The following is an 18,911-nucleotide window of genomic DNA, read 5'->3' as shown; positions in this document are numbered from 1 at the left end:
GAGGACAGATTTCACCGCTCAGGTCACTGGATTTACACTTTAACCTGGAAAGTATTCAGTTTTATTTTCAACGCATTTCATTTTATAACATATTTCTTACATAATTTCAATAAATACCGTAGATAAATCTAATCCCAATATTCCTAGGAGGATGTTAATTTTTTTTCTTCTCTGCAAATAACCTATGCCACATTTTCTCACTGATATAAAATCCAAGTAAACACTGTGAGAATGATTAAATGTATCTCTATTTAAAGGTATAGTGGAGGACTTTTGCAAATTTTTTGAAAAGACTCACCCTCTCCACTTGCAAAAAAAATGCACATGCACAGCCCTGTACCCGCTCCTGGGAAAAAGAACATCCTCCACTATACCTTTAATGCCAGTAGTGAATGAGCTCATTTTTTTTGAGAAAAAATTGATTGTATGGCTTCATAAAGGTCTAATAACACATTTAAGTTGAGTGGAGACACATCCATGGACGTCATTCAGGGCAACATCTCAAGCAAACTAATTTTTTTAAAGGAAACAAAAAACAATGAGACAAGTTATCAGGAAAGGAAATGCATCTAGTACAATTACCAGATAATGGAAAAAGTGAAGTTCATCTCTTCAAAAATGTACAGCTTTAAACTTGATGTAAATTTGCTAAAGACTGATGACTTAACCAGGATGTATCCTTCCCCTCTCACCCAATGAACACTGGAGGGACGCATCAGTTGCTCCACTGTGACCCAGCAATGGGGTAAATGTGAGGAATGGATGAGCTTTCATTGGAGCTGTGGCTCCAATATCTCAGCTCACTAAAACAGTTTAGAAAAATTTAATAATCCAAAAATTGCTGGAATAGTTTCATAGTGGCTCCACAAAGGCATGAAGGACCACCGAACCGAGTTCTGAACTCGACCAGATGGAACGTTTTTAACTTGTTCTAACTGCAAAGGCTGGACTAACATTGTTTTACAAGATACACATTAAGAATGTCCGTAAAAAAACATGTGTTTGAAAGAAGATGAACAAATTGTTTCACATTTACAGTGTTGTTTATCAGTCAGTATTATATCAAGCAGACAAATTCCTGCAAAAACCACTCTGATCACTAGGGGGCATAAAAATCTAACTATTATTTTTCAGTAAATCACAAAATATGCTGTTATAAATTATTTTTTCGGAGGCACAAACTTACATCACTTATACAAGCTGGGATTATATCTTCTTATCAACTTTTAGAACTTAATATTCAGTTATTTTTCCAGACAAGATAAGAAAAGGAGAGCAAATAATCTATAAACTGCAACGAAGTGGCATGTTTTATTCAAATAAACAATTGGGCTTGTGGAGATTTTAAAGTATCAGGTGAATCATTGTGCCATAGAAAAAAGAAGAAATCCCAATCATGAATCAGAACAGTAAGTTTCATTTATTGGTTCCAGCTGCACTGTATGCTATATGTTCACCTTATACAAGAAACAAATACAAATACTCACACTAAAAACCAAACAATCTGCTAGCAGCCACGTCTTGCTAAAGTCTTGGTGTTGAAGGGATGGATGGATGTGGCCGCTGTTTGTTCACAGAGCCTCTGGGAACCCCATCTGGCTCTCGTCACAGCAGGGAAAACATAAGAACTATAAGAGGGGCAGGCGAGGGCGGGGTCAGCCACGTCAGACTACACTTATATGAACATTTAACAAGGCAATACAAATCTAACAAGAGTGACAACCTTCAACATCAAAAAAAAAAAAAAACAGGTACGTTTGATTTATAAAAAAAATACCACAATGGGAAAGGAAATGCAGTAATCCAGAGTTTCTTCCTGTTCTGTTCAGATTTAATGTTTTAGTTTTTCCTGAGTAAGTCATTTCCTTTTTCTATTCCCCTCCCACCCCGACATATTCATATCTCACAAGTGCGTCGCTGCCATGCAAATCAGGTCCTTTGGATGCAAACAGATCATATTTTGTTCATAACAAGCAAATATCAGAGGGACCTTAAATATTAGTGCTCAATTTAATTCATTTTCCCCAATTTTTTTTTTATTTTTGGTTTAAAAGGGTTATTCTTACCCTTACAGATCATCTTTCTCCTATCTTGTCTTTACATTCTGGGGGCACCACCCATCAGACAGAAACGGGCAAAAATAAAGAGCTCGGATCTAAGAGACTCCAGATCCTTCTTGTCTGACGGTAAACCCTTTCATTTCCACACACTGAACAACAGAGAAAAAACAGATACCGGTTTTCAACAGAAGCACAGACAAAAAATCAAATTGAGTAAAAAAAAACAAACAAAAAATAAAACTAACACCAGACACGTTTGTGCAGACATGAGGGGGAAACTAAATGGAAAGATCAGGCTTGACAGTGTCGTCTTTTAAACCAGGGATGATGGGGAGCCTTTAGCTCCTGCTAACAAGTGGCAGAAGTCGGATGAATCCGATGAATATATGGAATAGTAAAGAAAACCTTCCCTTAGTTCAGTGAGGAGTAAAATGAGAACTGAAACAGGGAGAGATTTGGGATCTTCTGTGCAGGATTTTGACAGCTCAGTCCCATCTGGGTGTGGCAGCTCAGGCGTGCACCGTTATCCACTGTCCTCACTTGGGTTTAATGCTTCCATATAAAAACAGAGTGTGTAACACATCGCCCGGCAGGCAGTTTGCTGGTAGGTCCAGACGGCTGTAAAGTCAAGCTTTAGTTTTGACGGGTCGACTCGGTCGGATCCTTTGATTTTACACTGCGTTCATGACCCACATCGACTCCTTCGGCGGCCTCGTTACGGCTCAGTCATGTGCTCTCTCATGGGGTCGCCGTGTTTGGAGGGTTGGTGCGGGGAGGCTGCCTGTGACGGATGGGTGCCCGGGGGGAGGGTGTGTGCGATGGGCAGCCCCCCAGGCACCAATCCTTCCATCGGTCCGATTATCCCACCCGGTGCAACCCCCATCACGCCAGGAGGAAACCTGAAAGAAGGATACAGAGTGAACAACTTCCGTTGGAAACTTATCATTGGAATTTTCAGTGGAAATGAAGAAGAAGAAAATGTAAATGATTCCACATCATAAATTTGATATTATGATGTGGCAATTGTGAGTTTTCTTAATAAAAGAAAAGGGGAAAAAAGGTATGAAATTACTTAGAAATGTCTAAACTGTAAATATCTAATCATGGCTAAAGTAAACAGCTTTGCCAAAACATAAAAAGACTAAACTAATTGTACTGCCTGAGCCACATCACCTGTTTGTAAGGGATAGGGATAAATGCGGGGAACAGGACATCAACAAATGAAGAGGGGTGGGGAGATTATTTTATGTAGGCATCCATTTAAAGGGTCATTCAGCCGAAAATATTCCAGGAAACGTTTCGATTCTGACATTGTGAGGCTGATCCAAAACAAGAGGAAAAACTACTAAAATTGAAATAACTTTAACTCAATTTGATCAACAGTAAAATAATCACCTAATAAAACTAACTTAACATCTAACAGATACGTACAAATAATAAGAGGCATTTAGTTTCATAAAGAAATGCAAATATAAGTAAAAAACAAACACAACATGTGTGTTTTTCATCATTATTGATAAAACATATTTTTCTGAAAATTGTCTTGCTTTATTCATCTGTTGCTTAAGAGCTAAATTTAGTCCAAAAACTGTTGTTTTTTCAAGAATTTTTTAGTTATAACAAACAGACAGCATCTTGAAGTGACAGCTTCAGGATACAGTCGTGAAGTTTTAAGCAAAAGTACTTCACAAAATTACAGCCTTTTAACATCTAAAAAGCACCATCCCCATACAATAACATGGTGGTGGCAGGCTGGTGGGATCATGCTGTTTGGATGGTTTTCTTCAGCAGGGACAGGGAAGCTGGTCAGAGCTGGCAGAAGGATGGATGGACCTGAATGCTGGAAAAGCTCTTAGAGGTTCTGGGGCAAAACTTTGATCCAAACTGGAGTTATTAGCATAACAAAAATACAAACTACAAAAAATATATTAATGCAAACAACTGATTTTATTTACAACCCTGAATTTTTCAGATTTCTTTTTAAAAAAACATTTTTTTTTCCATTTTCTTTCACCTCACAGTCTCTGCCTATAAAGTCAGAGGAAACGATTCTAATAAAAACATTAAAATCTGTGGTTGTTAGCAGGCAGGACAAAATCTCTGTCATCGAACCACCTCTGTTTCCTTTAACTCCCCCAACACTAGATAACCCCATGATGCGTTTAGGTTCCTGTTCGGGGTAGGGGAAGGGTGCGCAGTTACTGGGCGTTTAGGTTAGAGAGTGAAGGAGAACAGATACACAACTCTCTTTCTTCATTCATTTACCTGGTAGAGAATTAGGTATATAATTTGTCCTGCATCCCCCCCGTTGCTATGGCCTGTACCATGGTTTGGTTCACTCGGCTGTGTGAGAGAAGCAGTTCAGGCGGGTTGAGACAATGAAACGCAGAGCCTAAACGTCATTGGGGCTCATTGGGGCCAAAAACACACGAGTTATTGTACAAAAACACAGAGCAAGTCTTCATCCCATCCTAACAACTGCATGAACTGAGATGCCACACGTGCTCGCTGCTTGATGATCCCACCTGTAGGCAGCGCCGTTGATCTCAGGGTGAACCTGAGGCTGCTGTTGCTCCATCATTCCCCATGGCGCCGTGGTCACGAAGAACTCTTTATTAACACAGTTTCGCAGGCTGTCTGGGATGCGGCCTGTAAGACGGAGGGTTCAGCTTATGTTGAGTTAAGAAATCCAAACCTGTGCCAGGCTGGTAAAGCTAAAGAAGGAGATCCGTACCGGTGATGGCTCTGCGAATTTCCGTGGCGGCGGCCTCCCTCATCTCCAGCGACGCCTGCTCGCTGTACCAGGCGGTGTGGGGGGTGCAGATCAAGTTGGGGGCGTCTTTGAGAGGGCCCTGGGAAAAACTGATCGACGGCAAATATTTGATGCAATAATAATAAAATAAGGAGTAGGAAATAAAACCATGCAGAAAATGAGGCGTACCTGAAAGGCTCCGACTCGTGGACATCCATTGCGGCGCCGCGTATCCTGCCTTCTTTCAGGGCCTGAGCCAGAGCTTTCTCATCCACCAGTCCTCCCCGGGCCGTGTTGACCAGGAAAGCACCTTGGCGCATCTAAAAACCCCGAAAAAAAAGTAGAAAACATTTTTAAATCTCTTTATTCCTTTATTGTGGTGAATTTAGCATTGCAAAATGTAATTTCTTGCTCCTGCATCTCTAAATTTTCCTGAACCCAGTATTATTAGTCCACAACATGCATAAAAACATGCTTGGATTGATTTATTGGGCTGTAGTTATGGGATAAAACCCAAAGGATTTGAGCCAATCAGCAGCACTGTTTGTGGAGATGCAGTTATGGTTCACCCCAGTTCGAGCGCCTGGAGGAGGCATCGTCCTTTCCTCCCTTCTGCATCCGCAACCAAAACAAGCAGATGCTCAGGCATGAGTGGGAGGATTAAAATCCACCGCTAGAAAGCGTCTGTATCTCTGTCTTCTAAGGTTACCATGGTAATGTCACCTTTTGTAATCCCGTCTATGATTTTCTAATTAATTACATTGTTTTTGATAGGTTATTGCTAATGTTTGTACACTAAACATGAGGATTTGCAGCATCACTGATCTATAGAAATAAGTAAAAAGGCTTTTGTTGAGCAATCTTCATGATATCGTTTGTTTGATAATTGAACACTCATATAAATGCATTTATTAGGCTTTGCCTATTGCCTGCCATTCTTTAGCTTTTTTACTAACCTACCTATTTAAGTTTTGCTGAATTCAGAGTGTTTAGAGATAGAAGTTTTGAGCTCAATACAAAATGAACAAATTACAAGATTATCCTCCATCTTTATTTGATCTATAACACTTAGTGTTACTAAAGAAAATGTTTGTTGTTGCATTTATAAAAAGAAAATGGTGGGAGCTATTAGATTTGATCTATTCAATAAAAAAAAGAGGGAACACTTGGATTTATTTCAGAATGTGACCTGCTAATCAAAGCGGATCAAGATGAAAATAGTTGATTCTGATCTCTGGTTATTTAAACGGAGCGACGCTAACGATAGATCAACTGATAGAAGCAGTAAAAAACTGGAGTAAATGAATTAATATCACTGTAATGATAATGGATGAACTGAACTTCACACAACTGCATCTAAAATATGTTACAGCTACAAGTAAAAGAAAAAAATTACCATTCTAGGCAATCTTTCATTTTATTGCTAATATATTATAAAGTTTGATTTAATGTGTAACGTCCCTCTTCAATGTTAACAGAAACAAAGTTTTCTCATCTGCTGAAACAAACTAAAATCATAATTCTTTTTTTTTTACTAAGTGTTTGTCTCTTCTTAACAAAACATTTCAAATTGAAAGTTTTAAAAGCTAATCTGTATTATACCAAATAACTCATGACTTTGCTCTCCATAGTAAAGACCCCAAAGTCTCTTTATGTCCCTAATTTATCATTTTGCATCCAATACTGCAATTTCATAATGTGAGAGTGAACTTAATTTTTTATATGATGGCCTCAAGTTTAACAAAAATGCTGTAATCTTAGCCCATTATTGTTATGCTCTAATCTAAACTTGCCTTCTGTGGAGAGTTTTCCAAACCTGAAGCATGGACACATCCTATCCACCAGGTGGCAGCAGTAAGCAGTATAACGCAATCTGCAATCATCACACTTATAACACTTGTATAGCATAGTTGGGTGCAATGAAATAAAAATCTGACATAAATAATCTCTTCCTAGGTTTAAACGTACATTGCATATATAATCCACCAATTATTTCACTGTATCGTAGTTGGACTGAGGCAGCATGTGCTCAGGGAAATATAAGATCATGAAACATAAACAGGTTCTGGAACCTGACTACTCTATATTTAGGGGTAATATTTGTGAGTAAACGTATATAAAAAGAGATTGCAATGTCAATTTTATTTCTATTGCACTTTCAAAAACAGCTACATCTGCCCAAAGTGCTGTACAACAAACATTATAAAGTGCATCAAGAGATAATGTCAAGAAAAACGTCTATAAATGTCTCTTGTTAGATATTCAATCTTTCTACCTGAAAATCTGTGTGTGGCTTGAACCGAGTGAGGAGGCTGCAGAGGAAAACATCTGAGTCACACTGACATCAAAGTTATAAATGGAAAAAACTGCATGGGATTAACCCCATATGTCTCAGCAACAATAGTTTCCAAGTCACTGCCTCTGATATTTCATAAAGGCTTAATTTACAGCTTGCAAGCTGCAAACACTAAATACTGAACCAAAAAAGGTTCTTGTAACAGTTTAAGGAAATCAGCAGTTTGGTTTTTCATTGCTATTTATCGCCCAGGTCTTGTGGAGGAGGGGTTTCCGTCCCACCTGTTTGATGGTGAAGTCGTTGATGAGGTGGTGGTTGTGTTCGTTCAGATTGCAGTGCAGGGACACGCAGTCACTCTGGTACAAAAGATCCTGCAGGGTGTAGACCCGCTGGACACCAAGCGAACGCTCCAAGCCGTCCTGCAGGTAAGGGTCGTAGAAGATCACGTTGAAGCCGAACGCCTTGGCCCGCATGGCCACTGCCTGGCCAGTACGCCCTGATTGGGGGAGAAGGAAAGAAGACCTCCAGTAAGTGTTGTGGCAAAGTGCTGGGAATGATAAATGTATGGTGGTCAAATCTACTCAAATGTTAAAATACTTCAAAATATATATATACTCTGAATAATGTTTGTGTTATTCTGGAAAACTCCACCAAGGGGATAATTGACATACAGTGTCTTTAACCAATGCTATCTGCTTGCAGATTTTATGTTTGTAGTTATTATATCAATAAAAGAAGTGTATTTAAATTTTTAAACAAACTTAATTTAGAAACCCAGAGTAAGTACATAATAATAATATCATTGAGCTTTAGAGATTTTCTTCTGTTATAATCTTGCCTACTATGTTTAGTTACTGGATAAATGTGTATAAATGTTTTGGTTGTTTTTAATGTCTTCACTGTTGTTCTAACTATTGGATTTGGGTCAAATCTGAGGTCACCGACCATCAGGCCCTGGACCCCTAACCAGTCATTTTGGTGGTAGAGAATAACCAAAAGCAGCCAAGTTCTTTAAGTGGTGCACTTAAAAGGGGCTGAGATTCAGACTAAAAAATGCGCAGGAAGAGAAAGTGGGCATAAAACATGGAGCTTCCAATCCAGCAATACGGTTTGTTGTTGCTTTTGTGGTTATATGATAAAAAGTGTGAAATAACTCCCATCAATGACCAAATTGCTGCTATATTCCAAAGAAAATCCCTGGGCTAAATGAGCTGCTGTTTCACTGAAGGCATTTCTTGACCTTAAAATATAAAACACTCCTGCCTTACAAGGATAACATGTTCTCTTGTCTTTTTCATTTTGAAGATTGATTAAGAGAAATGTGCCTCTGGGTTACATCATAGCTAAAATGCAGGAACAAAAGATAATAGTTAAAAGCATCAAGACAGTCTGTTGCAGGATATGTTGTAGTTGCAAATCTAGATGATCCTCTACAGTCACGTGTAAAAATGAACAGCTTTTTCTAACACACGACTAAACTTTCATTGATTTTGTAACTTCTGTCTAACTTGGTAAAAACCTGCATGTTCCAAGGTTTGCAAATGAAGATGAAGAGAAGTAGATGATAGAGAAAAAATAAACTAAAGATGATGAAAAGTAATACTGGTTGATCAAATCAAACATTTAAAAAATAAAATCTATTAATGAATGAATACAAAATTCTGATTGGGTAAAATTACAATTTAACTTGCAAATATTTTAAATAATTAATGATATTTTATTATTATATGATATAACTTTGTGCTATTGTCTGAAAAGAGGAATGAAGACGTAATCCTTATTTAATCATATCCTTTCTTACTCCTATGGTTTTTATCCAACAATCCTTCAGATTCCTCCTTTACTTATAAGCTCATAAAACTCCAAAAGTACATTAAGTGAACAAATACATTAATATATGTATTGTATAAAGATGTCTACACACATCTTCATTTATACAAATATTACCCATAGCTCACACAAACAGAACATTAATTCAACATTTATTGAAATGCACCTTCTCTTCATGTTTGCTTTATGATTTGAAGTTTTATGCATAAATGTGTTTAAATGATTTAAGGTGAAAACCTGAAAATGACTGAGATACATAGATGACACTTTTATACTTTCTTTTAAAAGGCTGTTGCAATAGAAATAGCCCCATAGCAGATACTAATATGATAACATGGAGGGATTAAAGTTTGCAATTGTTGGCCATGGACCAAACTGCACATTTGATTTGACTTGTTTAAAGTAAGCAAAGGTTAGAAAAGCAGTGAAGTTTATTTCCACAGTTAAAGCAATTCAGTTTTATTATCTTTTCTCTTTATTCATTTACACAAGAAATGACTTAATGTAAAATTTCACAAAAAGAAAGAACTTGGATTTTGTTTTTTGTTTTTTTCAAATAAACTTTAATATTTTTATGGCAGTTAAGGACATTGTTGTTAAAAAAAAACCAAAAGATTTTTTTTCTAAAATAATGGTCAACACCTTGTAGCTTCCAATGGAAACTTAGAACTTACAGGATTTTTCAGACATATGCACACATCTTAGACATTGCTTTGTTTATTGGTGTGTATTTATAGTCCGTCTACCCTGAGTCCATGATTTATAGATTTATCTGAGCTACAACTGCATCTGCAGGTTTTTTGGGGGTGACCACAATCAGCTTACATAATTGTGCATCTCAGCCTGGAGAGGAAGCTTCTGAGATCATCAGCTCATAAGCCTTACCAAAATCCTAAATTGGTTTTTTATGGGTAATTCTAACACATGAAATATATTAATCCAAACCTTACAACCCCACATCACTATTCTGCCACCATGATTGAACATGTGCGTGATTTGTTTAGAGTGCTCTGCAGTGTTAGTTTCACTGTAAAAAGGCCAAAAATGTAAGAGATCTGATGAAACCAGAGTTCCTTCTTCTTTGCAGCATCTCCTCCAATACTTGTGACAAACTGCATGTTGAACTTCTTCTGACCTTCATTTTAGTAACCTGAGCTGGATCTATGCAGCTTCTCAAAACATCCCAAGCACCCCACAGCTTCTCTGATTAACATTTCCGTTCCATTTTAGTTGGTGGTAACACTAAAACGTGTGTTTGCAACATGAGGAAATATGAAGAAGCTTGAGGTGTCGGGATACTTTAAGGAGGCAGTTCACACGTGAAGCAGGGATTCAAATTAGAAAACAAACTGAACATGTTTTTGTCTTCAGGATTTTTTTAGACAGATTATAAGCCTGTATTTTGGTCTATTTACAGCCCCTTGAAAAAGGAAAGAAGGTTTTGCACAAAAGTGCTGATATATTTTATGGAGGTTAGTAAAGAAAAAAATACTGCAGAAACTGCAGAAGTCTGCATTAAAAATGTATCAGCATTAAAGCAATGAGGTTTTTTGGCATCAAAACGTCTGAAAGTTGGAGAACGCTATGATTAACTAACTCCTTTATTCACACTACTCTTCAGTAAATCTCTGCAGGCCTATTAGGCAGCAGAATGATTCCTCCATTAAAACGTATCATTCTCCCTCTTTTCTACCTCAGACTGAACCCTCATAGTTCTACAAATCCTGTCTGGGTGAAATAAAACTTTCTAAATGAGATTCTCACCAAATCCGATGAGGCCAAGCGTCTCGCCTCGGATCCTGGCCGCTCCGGACGCCACCTCCCGGATCTGCTCTACGCTTTGGACCCGCGTGCCCTCCCGGAGAGCCTGGTACAGCCAGGTGTTTCGCCGGTAAAGATTAAGGATGTGACAAAGCGTTGAGTCTGCCGTCTCTTCTACAGCCGCGGAGGGAATGTTACACACTGCAATGCCTGGAAAAGACACATAGGGAGATAAAGATGCTGGTAATGTTGAGAGTTAAAGGAGAATTCCGGTTTTTAACACTTTTAGCCCATTTTCTGTAGTGTCCAGGATGAAATCGAATGATCGACACCAAAATTTCGACAATTGGTCCTGTCTCTGCTTTTTGGCTCATTTAGAATCCACCTCTGGCTGCTTCAGAACGGCTTCCATAGTGCATGTCCGATAATGTCCTTAAAACAACCTTAAACGTTCTTTTTTTTAAATATGCTACTCACCGGGTCGTCAGCGCTGTTCAATGACGTTCCAAAAAAAGTTTCGTAAAGAAAAAACGTTCTTGTAGTGTTTTATTTAGCATTTTGTAAATCCCATTGAGTTCTGTTGGAATAGTCAATATTCCCCTGCCACCGGAAACGGAAATGGGGCCTGTTTACACAGTTGTAGTCTTTTCGCTTCACTCTGTGTACTCCGACGTCGAGAATCAAGAATCCACCTTTCGTATTCCATTTTCAGAGTTTTTTAAAGTGTTTAACAGAGACGTTAGCACCTCGACGTCGGAGTACACAGAGTGAAGCGAAAAGACTACAACTGTGTAAACAGGCCCCATTTCCGTTTCCGGTGGCAGAGGAATATTGACTATTCCAACAGAACTCAATGGGATTTACAAAACGTTTTTTCTTTACGAAACTTTTTTTGGAACGTCATTGAACAGCGCTGACGACCCGGTGAGTAGCATATTTAAAAAAAAGAACGTTTAAGGTTGTTTTAAGGACATTATCGGACATGCACTATGGAAGCCGTTCTGAAGCAGCCAGGGGGGGATTCTGCATGAGCCAAAAAGCAGAGACAGAACCAATTGTCAAAATTTTGGTGTCGATCATTCGATTTCATCCTGGACACTACAGAAAATGGGCTAAAAGTGTTAAAAACCGGAATTCTCCTTTAAAATACAACATAAAAAATTTGTTACTAACAAGAATAGATTATCGTCTGAACTTCTATTAGAAAATGTTTTGCACGCTTTTCTGTCATTTTTAGATGCGTCTGATTATTTAAAGAGTTTTTTTAATAGGATAGTTCATCTAAAAATGACCTGAATAAAAAGAAATGCACACATTAGTAAATTGGGAGGTTTGAAATACTCCATACAACCATAAAATAATGGATGTCAGATATTGTAAGGGCTTGAAGTTGGTGCAAACAAAGGTGCTATAACTAATTCTTGGGTTTTGGAGACCATGAGTTTTGTTAGGATTGCTTTCATCCCATGATTATCATTTGAAAACATTGTTTCATTTTCACGGATTTTATATTCAATATAAAAAAAACTAAAACTAAAACCAAAAGAAATCTGCTTAAGGGAAAAGCCATTAAGCACTACCTCAATGGAGACTACATTAACAAATCCAAGCTAATTTGTGGAAATATAACAACATTAATCAGGATTGTCAGACTAGATCCTGCTTTCATACCAAACATGTGCTGAAGGAGCCAAATGGGAATAGAGAGAATTTCAATTGAGTTAAAGCATCTGCTCGGGAGTGGTTTGATCACCTCCTGCATTAAAAGATAAATCATTTCTACAACATGTTGCTACGCTGAGGTAATAAAGCCAGTAAGGTTAGATCCTGTGAACAGGACGGAATTTTTTTTATCACCCTAGCATCATTTTTGCTGCAGTTCTGGTCTTTATAAACAGGCCATAACTGCTTCCTGCAGGTTCTTAGTTTATTATTCCTGCTATATGATCACTGCCTCCTGCTGAAATGCCTTGTTCTGAACTGCAGTAACTCACCCAGCTCGCCGGCAGCCTTAATGTCGATATTGTCATGGCCGCTGCCTATGCGTATGATGATGCGCAGTGCCTTGAACTTCTCCAGGTCTTCTCTAGTCAAGGTGATGGTGTGGTACATCATGGCCCCCACCGCCTCGTTCAGCACCTGAGGGACATTAGAGAGTTCATCACCATCATCCTTATCATCCATTTAAATCATACCTCTATTTTTACTCCAACTGTCAAACTGCCTGAGCGACTTGTTGCAGACCACCTTCCATTTTTCTGGACCTGTATGTATGTTCGCCGTCCTTCATCTAAATGCAAATGGATTGTTTATGAGCGCTCTAAAACACGAGTAGTTGTCTGTGTGTTTGCTGTATAATGAGCTCCTGCAAAAGCTGCTTTTTGTCACAATCCATTAACTCAGGCTGTATGCAAACAAGGTCAGAACGGATGCAGGCCGGACAATAAAGTAGACTGACAGCTGCTGAGCAACCCAGCCAGCATTAAGAAGTGGCTGCTGTGAGCCAAGGCTGTTAAACAACTGCTTTAAATTCATGACCCACTAACAGAATTGACCTACCTGAGCTAGATTAGCATAGCCATGAATTTCCATCTATGTTTTATTGGAGTCGGAGAAAAAAAAACAGGAAGTGGATGCAAAAAGTCAAGGTAAAAGCCTTTTTTTGTGCATTAATGTTATTACATGAGTGGAACAGGAAGGCTGCAGGCTCAGATAGAGGACGTCAGCAAATCATTACATGGTGTTAAGCAGGAGGGACATATTTGACAACAATTTTAATAAATCCTTTAATTTCCTCCTTCATGAAGAGTTGAAAACCAAATATTCTCCTGTATTGTCTATTACAGCACTATATCTAGTGTTAAATGGTACAAAAACACAAATCCTTAAAATTATCTGAAAGTTACACAGAAAATGTGTTTAGCTTTTAGTTTAAAAAGAAAAAAATACGTTTGAGATTTTTGAAAAAAAAAACACAATAGTTAAAACATGGTAATTAGAGAGCTTTCATAACTATTCTTTTTAGTTCTAATTTGGGCCAGACTTTTTCCTGTGATGCTTTGTTAACCACTTCCTGGCATCACAGTCATAAAAGACAGAAATATTGGTCCCTATTGAAGCCATCTCTCTAACATTGAAGTATAATAACTATTATTATTTTGTCTTGTTTTAAATAGAGTAAAACCTTGTTTAAAGCAAGTATATAAATAACAGCCACTCACAACAGGAAGGGTAAGAACATTATTTTCTTAACTGTTTTTCTGTCTTAAAATCAAACGACAAAAAGATAATCTACTAAAAAAGCTTTCATGGTTTGATGACAAGATTCCTTTCTGTGCTGCTACTTACTAAATGCTTTTTGATGCAACACATCAGCAGGTTTAGTCCTAAAGACTAATGAATGCAAAAGCTGTTGCAAGAAAGAGGATTGAGCTGTAAAAATAAAGGCAGCATCCAAAATCACCAGTCAGAAGACACCTACCTTATAAGCTAAAAAAGCTGTCCAGCTTATATTTTTATGCATGAGTGACTGTGTTTAACTTCAACTTGGTTGAAAAATATTTCCCGGTTTGTCGGAGTGCTTTTGTAAAGGTTGTGGGAAAACAGCATCAAGCAGCTGCTATCTAATTGATGTCAAAGAAACAGCAGAAAATGGTTAAACTATGATTTCTTTCTGAAATTCTAATGTCGTTGTTGTGTTTTCAAGGACAGGACTGGATCGCCAATCATGCGTGATTTCTCCCTCCGCAGGATCCACAAAGCCCTCACCGCTGCAGGCTTTCAGCTGCACCTTCAGATCAATTGAGATTTCTTTGCTACATAAGTGCAGAACCAGAAGAGGCTGGAAATAAGCCTGCTAAATTATGCACTTTGTAAAGCAGCTTGGTTAAAAGAAATGATAAATAATCATTAATATTTATGTACTTTATAGAATTAAACCATAAAAGCTTGAATGCCTCTTCAGTGTGACATTAAAGAAACCAATTTAGAATGAATTGACTTAAATTGGATGAAACTGTAACAAAACTGAATCACACTAAAGTGGAAAATAATTTAACTAATTTCAGCTGTAACTGCTTTCTCTACAAATTATTATAATTAGATTATTTTATTACATACATACATCCATTTAAAAGAATGTAACTGAACTAAATTAAACTGAACTCAACGGAAATGTATTAATTTGGAACAGAATTAGAAACGATATGAATTTGACTAATTCTATCTTAGATCCAAACAAAACGTAATCGAATCAAACTGCTCTGAACTAATGTGAACTGATTTAACCGATTTAAATAAAATGCAGAAACACATAGGAAAACAAAACAAAAAAATGAGTCAAACAGTCGCTGCTGCATATAATAAATTCAGTGCATCTCGTTTGTAAAGAAAAAAAAACAAAACAAAAAAAAACATATAAAGCCAAGCAGTTTGCTTCAGTTTTCCCACAGTGAGCTGGTGAGGTTGTGAGTAATTTAGAGTGTGTGTGTGAATGTGTGTGTATGCATATTTGCAGCCCCTCTGTATCCTCTGCTGTGTAGCTATCGGTGTGGGACTGCAGCCAACGCTGATGCTTCCAGATGGGCCCTCTGTTTGTGTAACATAATCACACTGAGAGCATTTCACTGCACACAGAGTCCTAATGCAAACAAAAAGATTTACTTAGGATTTTGTCTCTGCAAACGGTAAATTAAATCAATCACTGTTAAAAAAAAGCTACTTTTTAACTGTAGGTAGAAAAGGGGAGCAGAATTTGCCTTGTTTTTTTTCCCATCAGCCTCTTAAAACTCTTGAGTTTGGACTGTAAACTTGCCTCTCATTGGCTCTAGTGTATAGACAGTAAAATAAGACAAATGTTTCACCCACTCTGGCTGAGAACAATTACACTGCATTTCTATTACCAGCCTCCTCCTCCTCCCACTCCTCCTTAGTTAACAAAGCTGCACTTCAGCCCCCAGTGGGATTAGCGTCAGTGATGAAACCATTATGGCTGTACTGGGAGACTAGAACGAGCCAGTGGGCTGAAATATCATTAAAACACTACAGAGGAGGAGGTTTGGAAGGAGGACAAAGATGGTTCTCGCTGCCGAGCAGAAAGCAAACAAAATTAGAAACAGAAGTTAATGCAGAGTTATTTCTCCAGCAGACGCTGCTTTGTGCTGGCATTTTACTATTCATTGTTGGAAAATCTCAGTCTTTATCATAAAAAAAGTCATAAAGTAAGATCTAAGAGGAATGGCTGATTATTTACTCATTAACTATGAATGAGCGATACCTTTTCATGTATCTCCTGTGTGGACTGGGCGTCACAGAAAGCCACAGTGGCCAGGTCTTTGAGGATGGGCATCTCCACGGTGCAGTCGCGCCCATCCAGCAGCGCCACCAGGGGGCGTGGGTGCATAGGCCCATTCATAATCTGGGGACGGATACCTGTGGAGAGCAGGAGAGATAGTCAATTATTTATACCTGGCACCAACACAGTCAAGTTACCCAAAGAAGAATCATTAAAGCGTAGGAAGTGAATCTAGGAAGTGTTTAGAACAGACTCTGTTTTTGGTTCCTGATCGATCCTCATAAAACTGGACCTCCCTTCTTCTAAACCACTGTCATCATCATCATCCTCTACCTGTCAGCACAGATCAATATCTCAAATGCACACATATTCACACTGATGATATGACCACTCCATGACTGGCTGTTTTCCACACTGTTACCAGGCAACAGGTCTTTTCACTTCATGAGGTCATCACCTCCATTATCCTATCACTTCACAGGAGCCGACAGGTCTTTATTGTGTAGTAAGATAAGGTTTGTATACTTTCGATTATTTGGAGTCATTCTGAGGTCGCATTAAAACTAGTATGTTTTATCTCCAAAAAAAACAACAACCCATTTCTATGAAAACGGGGTCAGAAATACGGCCAAGAAAAAAGAAAAAACAAACTGTTGTTCAATATGACAAATCAATAAAAGTCTAAAGTCAATTTACCAAGTCATGTAGCAGACAGGATACAAGGAGACTATGATTAGACTGTTTATTCAAATACAAACAAAGAAGGAAAAAGAGGGAGCAAAAAAAGAGGTGGGGGGTCCAAACGCATCCTCTCTCTGGCTCCCTGCTGCCTGTTGTCATGGTGATTAGAGGATTTGGGCAGGATTATGAAATATTTTATTTAGTGGCATCTGCGCTGCTGGAGAGGACATCCAAGCCTGCTCGCATCGTGACTGCGCCTCAAACTCCTCCAGTTTAGGAAAGAGGAGAGAAGCATGTGTGACCTCTGCAGCTAAAACGTCCCAACATATATACAGGAAACTTAAAACAAAAAATGAGGTTACATGCAACCTACAGAGGGGTTTATGCACAGATTTGCTTCCTGTGCAAGTGTATAAATATCATGGCTTCATTTTATTTAATTGTTATTTTTCAGATACCAGTCAAACAAATGTTTTCACTCTGTTAATTTTTAGAAATTGGTCTTTCTTCTTACATCTTTATACTTGCTTGTACAAAAAAAGTCAAATTTAATGATCAAAGGTTATCAACATCAATATAAATAGATTTATTTGTGTGTTACAGTGCTGAATCTGCAAAGATTCTAGTTTAGTCATATGCATTATTATTATTATCATGTGTAAAAAAAATTACTAAAGGAATATTTTGAGCTATGAATTAGATATCAAGGGAAAAAATATTATTATATATACTTGTGTAAATGATAAACTATTCTAAAACAATGTCCCATAATTAGAAATTTAATAAAATTTGAAATAAATTTATATAGATTTTTTTTTTTACCATGTATGGAAAGCAATTTTAGGCATGAATTGCTGTATTTTAAACATATGCATTACATTTAAAAATAATGCACAAATTCCCTTAAGTAGAGTAAATAGAACACTTTTGCTTGAATAGTAAAGAACAGTGATGTTCCCCACTCAAAATGACCTGGAATCAGAGGATGAATTTATTAAAGAAGAGCTTAGTAGGTTGACATTAATATCATTGCTCTGACAAATGACCGGGATTATTATTAGATTCATTTAATTAATGTTTCTGTCTCTGCTTCTGTTCTTCAACACAGCTGTCAACCAACCAATCCATATAAGCAGGACTGATGGGGAGGAGAGAAGTTCACTCCTCTGAAACTGATAAAAGATCACTAAAGGAGTGAGCATAAGATGACTGCTGATGCATTTACAGGAATTTATCTCAGTGATAACAAATGGACTGTCAAGCTTGCTGGAACAGATTGTAAAATATCACTGGTGACAGCAGTGGGTGCCTCCTGTTAATTTAACACTTCAGCTTTCCCATTGTAAGAAACTGCATTCAGCATGATAAAACAGCTGCATGCATCTGTGATAGAAAGACCAGGAAGTAAAGTGGAAGAATGAAGTGGGCAGTAAGCAAGTAAGCAGAGTTTAATAAAAATAAAAAACTGGAAAGCTGCACGAAGGCAAAGAATCCCCTCTTAACTATTAGTTATTGTTTCTTTATATTCTGCCTCTCGTGAATTTCTAACTTCAGAAGAAGTATAACAGAGTATTTTGATTTTGGGAAATATTTCAGCTAAGTCCCAAACAAAAACATTTCATTTCACAAAGCAGATTTAAAAATCAGTTACATGTTATATTAAATTATATATATATATATATATATATATATATATATATATATATATATATATATATATATATATATATATATATATATATAAAAATAAAGCTTTAATAGCTGATTTACTGAGATTTCGCAACAGATACAATTTTATGTACCAATAATTTACAAAACACCTTGCAGGATATTGGAAGTGGGGCAATAGTTTTGGAAAATGTGGGAAGACAATCAAATAAATTATTTTTTGAATTTTGATTTGAGCAATTTAACACAAATCTTTAAAATGTGTATAAAAACTATTGAAAATGCACAACCCTCTACCCACTCCCAAGAGGTACCGCCTATTAAACACGTGGGAGCATGCATGAGTCCATTTCTCCTTGTGCACACTCTGTTTAAAAGTTTATGTGTGCAACGCTCATACAAGCTTACTTTCCAAAAGAAGATTTGCAATTTTTCAACTATGTCAGACTCACCACTGGTAAGTGAAAATGGGGACGAGCACGTAGGACGGCCTTATGTAAACATGTCACCAGATTGACTGGCAACTAGGAGGAAATTTGACCTATTTTCATGATTCACCAGGAAAAAGAA

The 18,911-nt window shown here is 37.5% G+C and overlaps 1 protein-coding gene across 4 annotated transcripts in view; it reads right to left on the bottom strand.

Moving 5' to 3' along the window:
• Positions 1-1,328: 1,328 nt before the first annotated feature.
• LOC107091351 (C-terminal-binding protein 2-like) overlaps positions 1,329-18,911 on the bottom strand; it is an 80,004-nt gene continuing 62,421 nt past the window's right edge. The window contains exons 2-10 of one of the 4 annotated variants that reach the window (XM_015385206.1): positions 15,975-16,129; positions 12,694-12,838; positions 10,703-10,909; positions 7,390-7,604; positions 5,002-5,132; positions 4,795-4,922; positions 4,586-4,709; positions 4,326-4,403; positions 2,749-2,959 (exon numbers count right to left, since the gene is read on the bottom strand). In XM_015385206.1, coding sequence (XP_015240692.1) covers positions 4,337-4,403; positions 4,586-4,709; positions 4,795-4,922; positions 5,002-5,132; positions 7,390-7,604; positions 10,703-10,909; positions 12,694-12,838; positions 15,975-16,129 — 1,172 coding nt within the window. In that variant the 3' untranslated portion in view covers positions 2,749-2,959; positions 4,326-4,336. Of the gene's footprint in view, positions 2,960-4,325; positions 4,404-4,585; positions 4,710-4,794; positions 4,923-5,001; positions 5,133-7,389; positions 7,605-10,702; positions 10,910-12,693; positions 12,839-15,974; positions 16,130-18,911 lie in introns of all 4 variants that reach the window. The other 3 variants (XM_015385204.1, XM_015385205.1, XM_015385203.1) reach the window with 3 other exon arrangements.

The sequence above is a fragment of the Cyprinodon variegatus genome, unplaced genomic scaffold (assembly GCF_000732505.1).
Source record: "Cyprinodon variegatus isolate N-32 unplaced genomic scaffold, C_variegatus-1.0 Scaffold333, whole genome shotgun sequence".
Lineage (NCBI taxonomy): Eukaryota > Metazoa > Chordata > Actinopteri > Cyprinodontiformes > Cyprinodontidae > Cyprinodon > Cyprinodon variegatus.
Note: the sequence above shows the minus strand (reverse complement) of the source record. Positions and strands in the feature narration are given on the sequence as shown.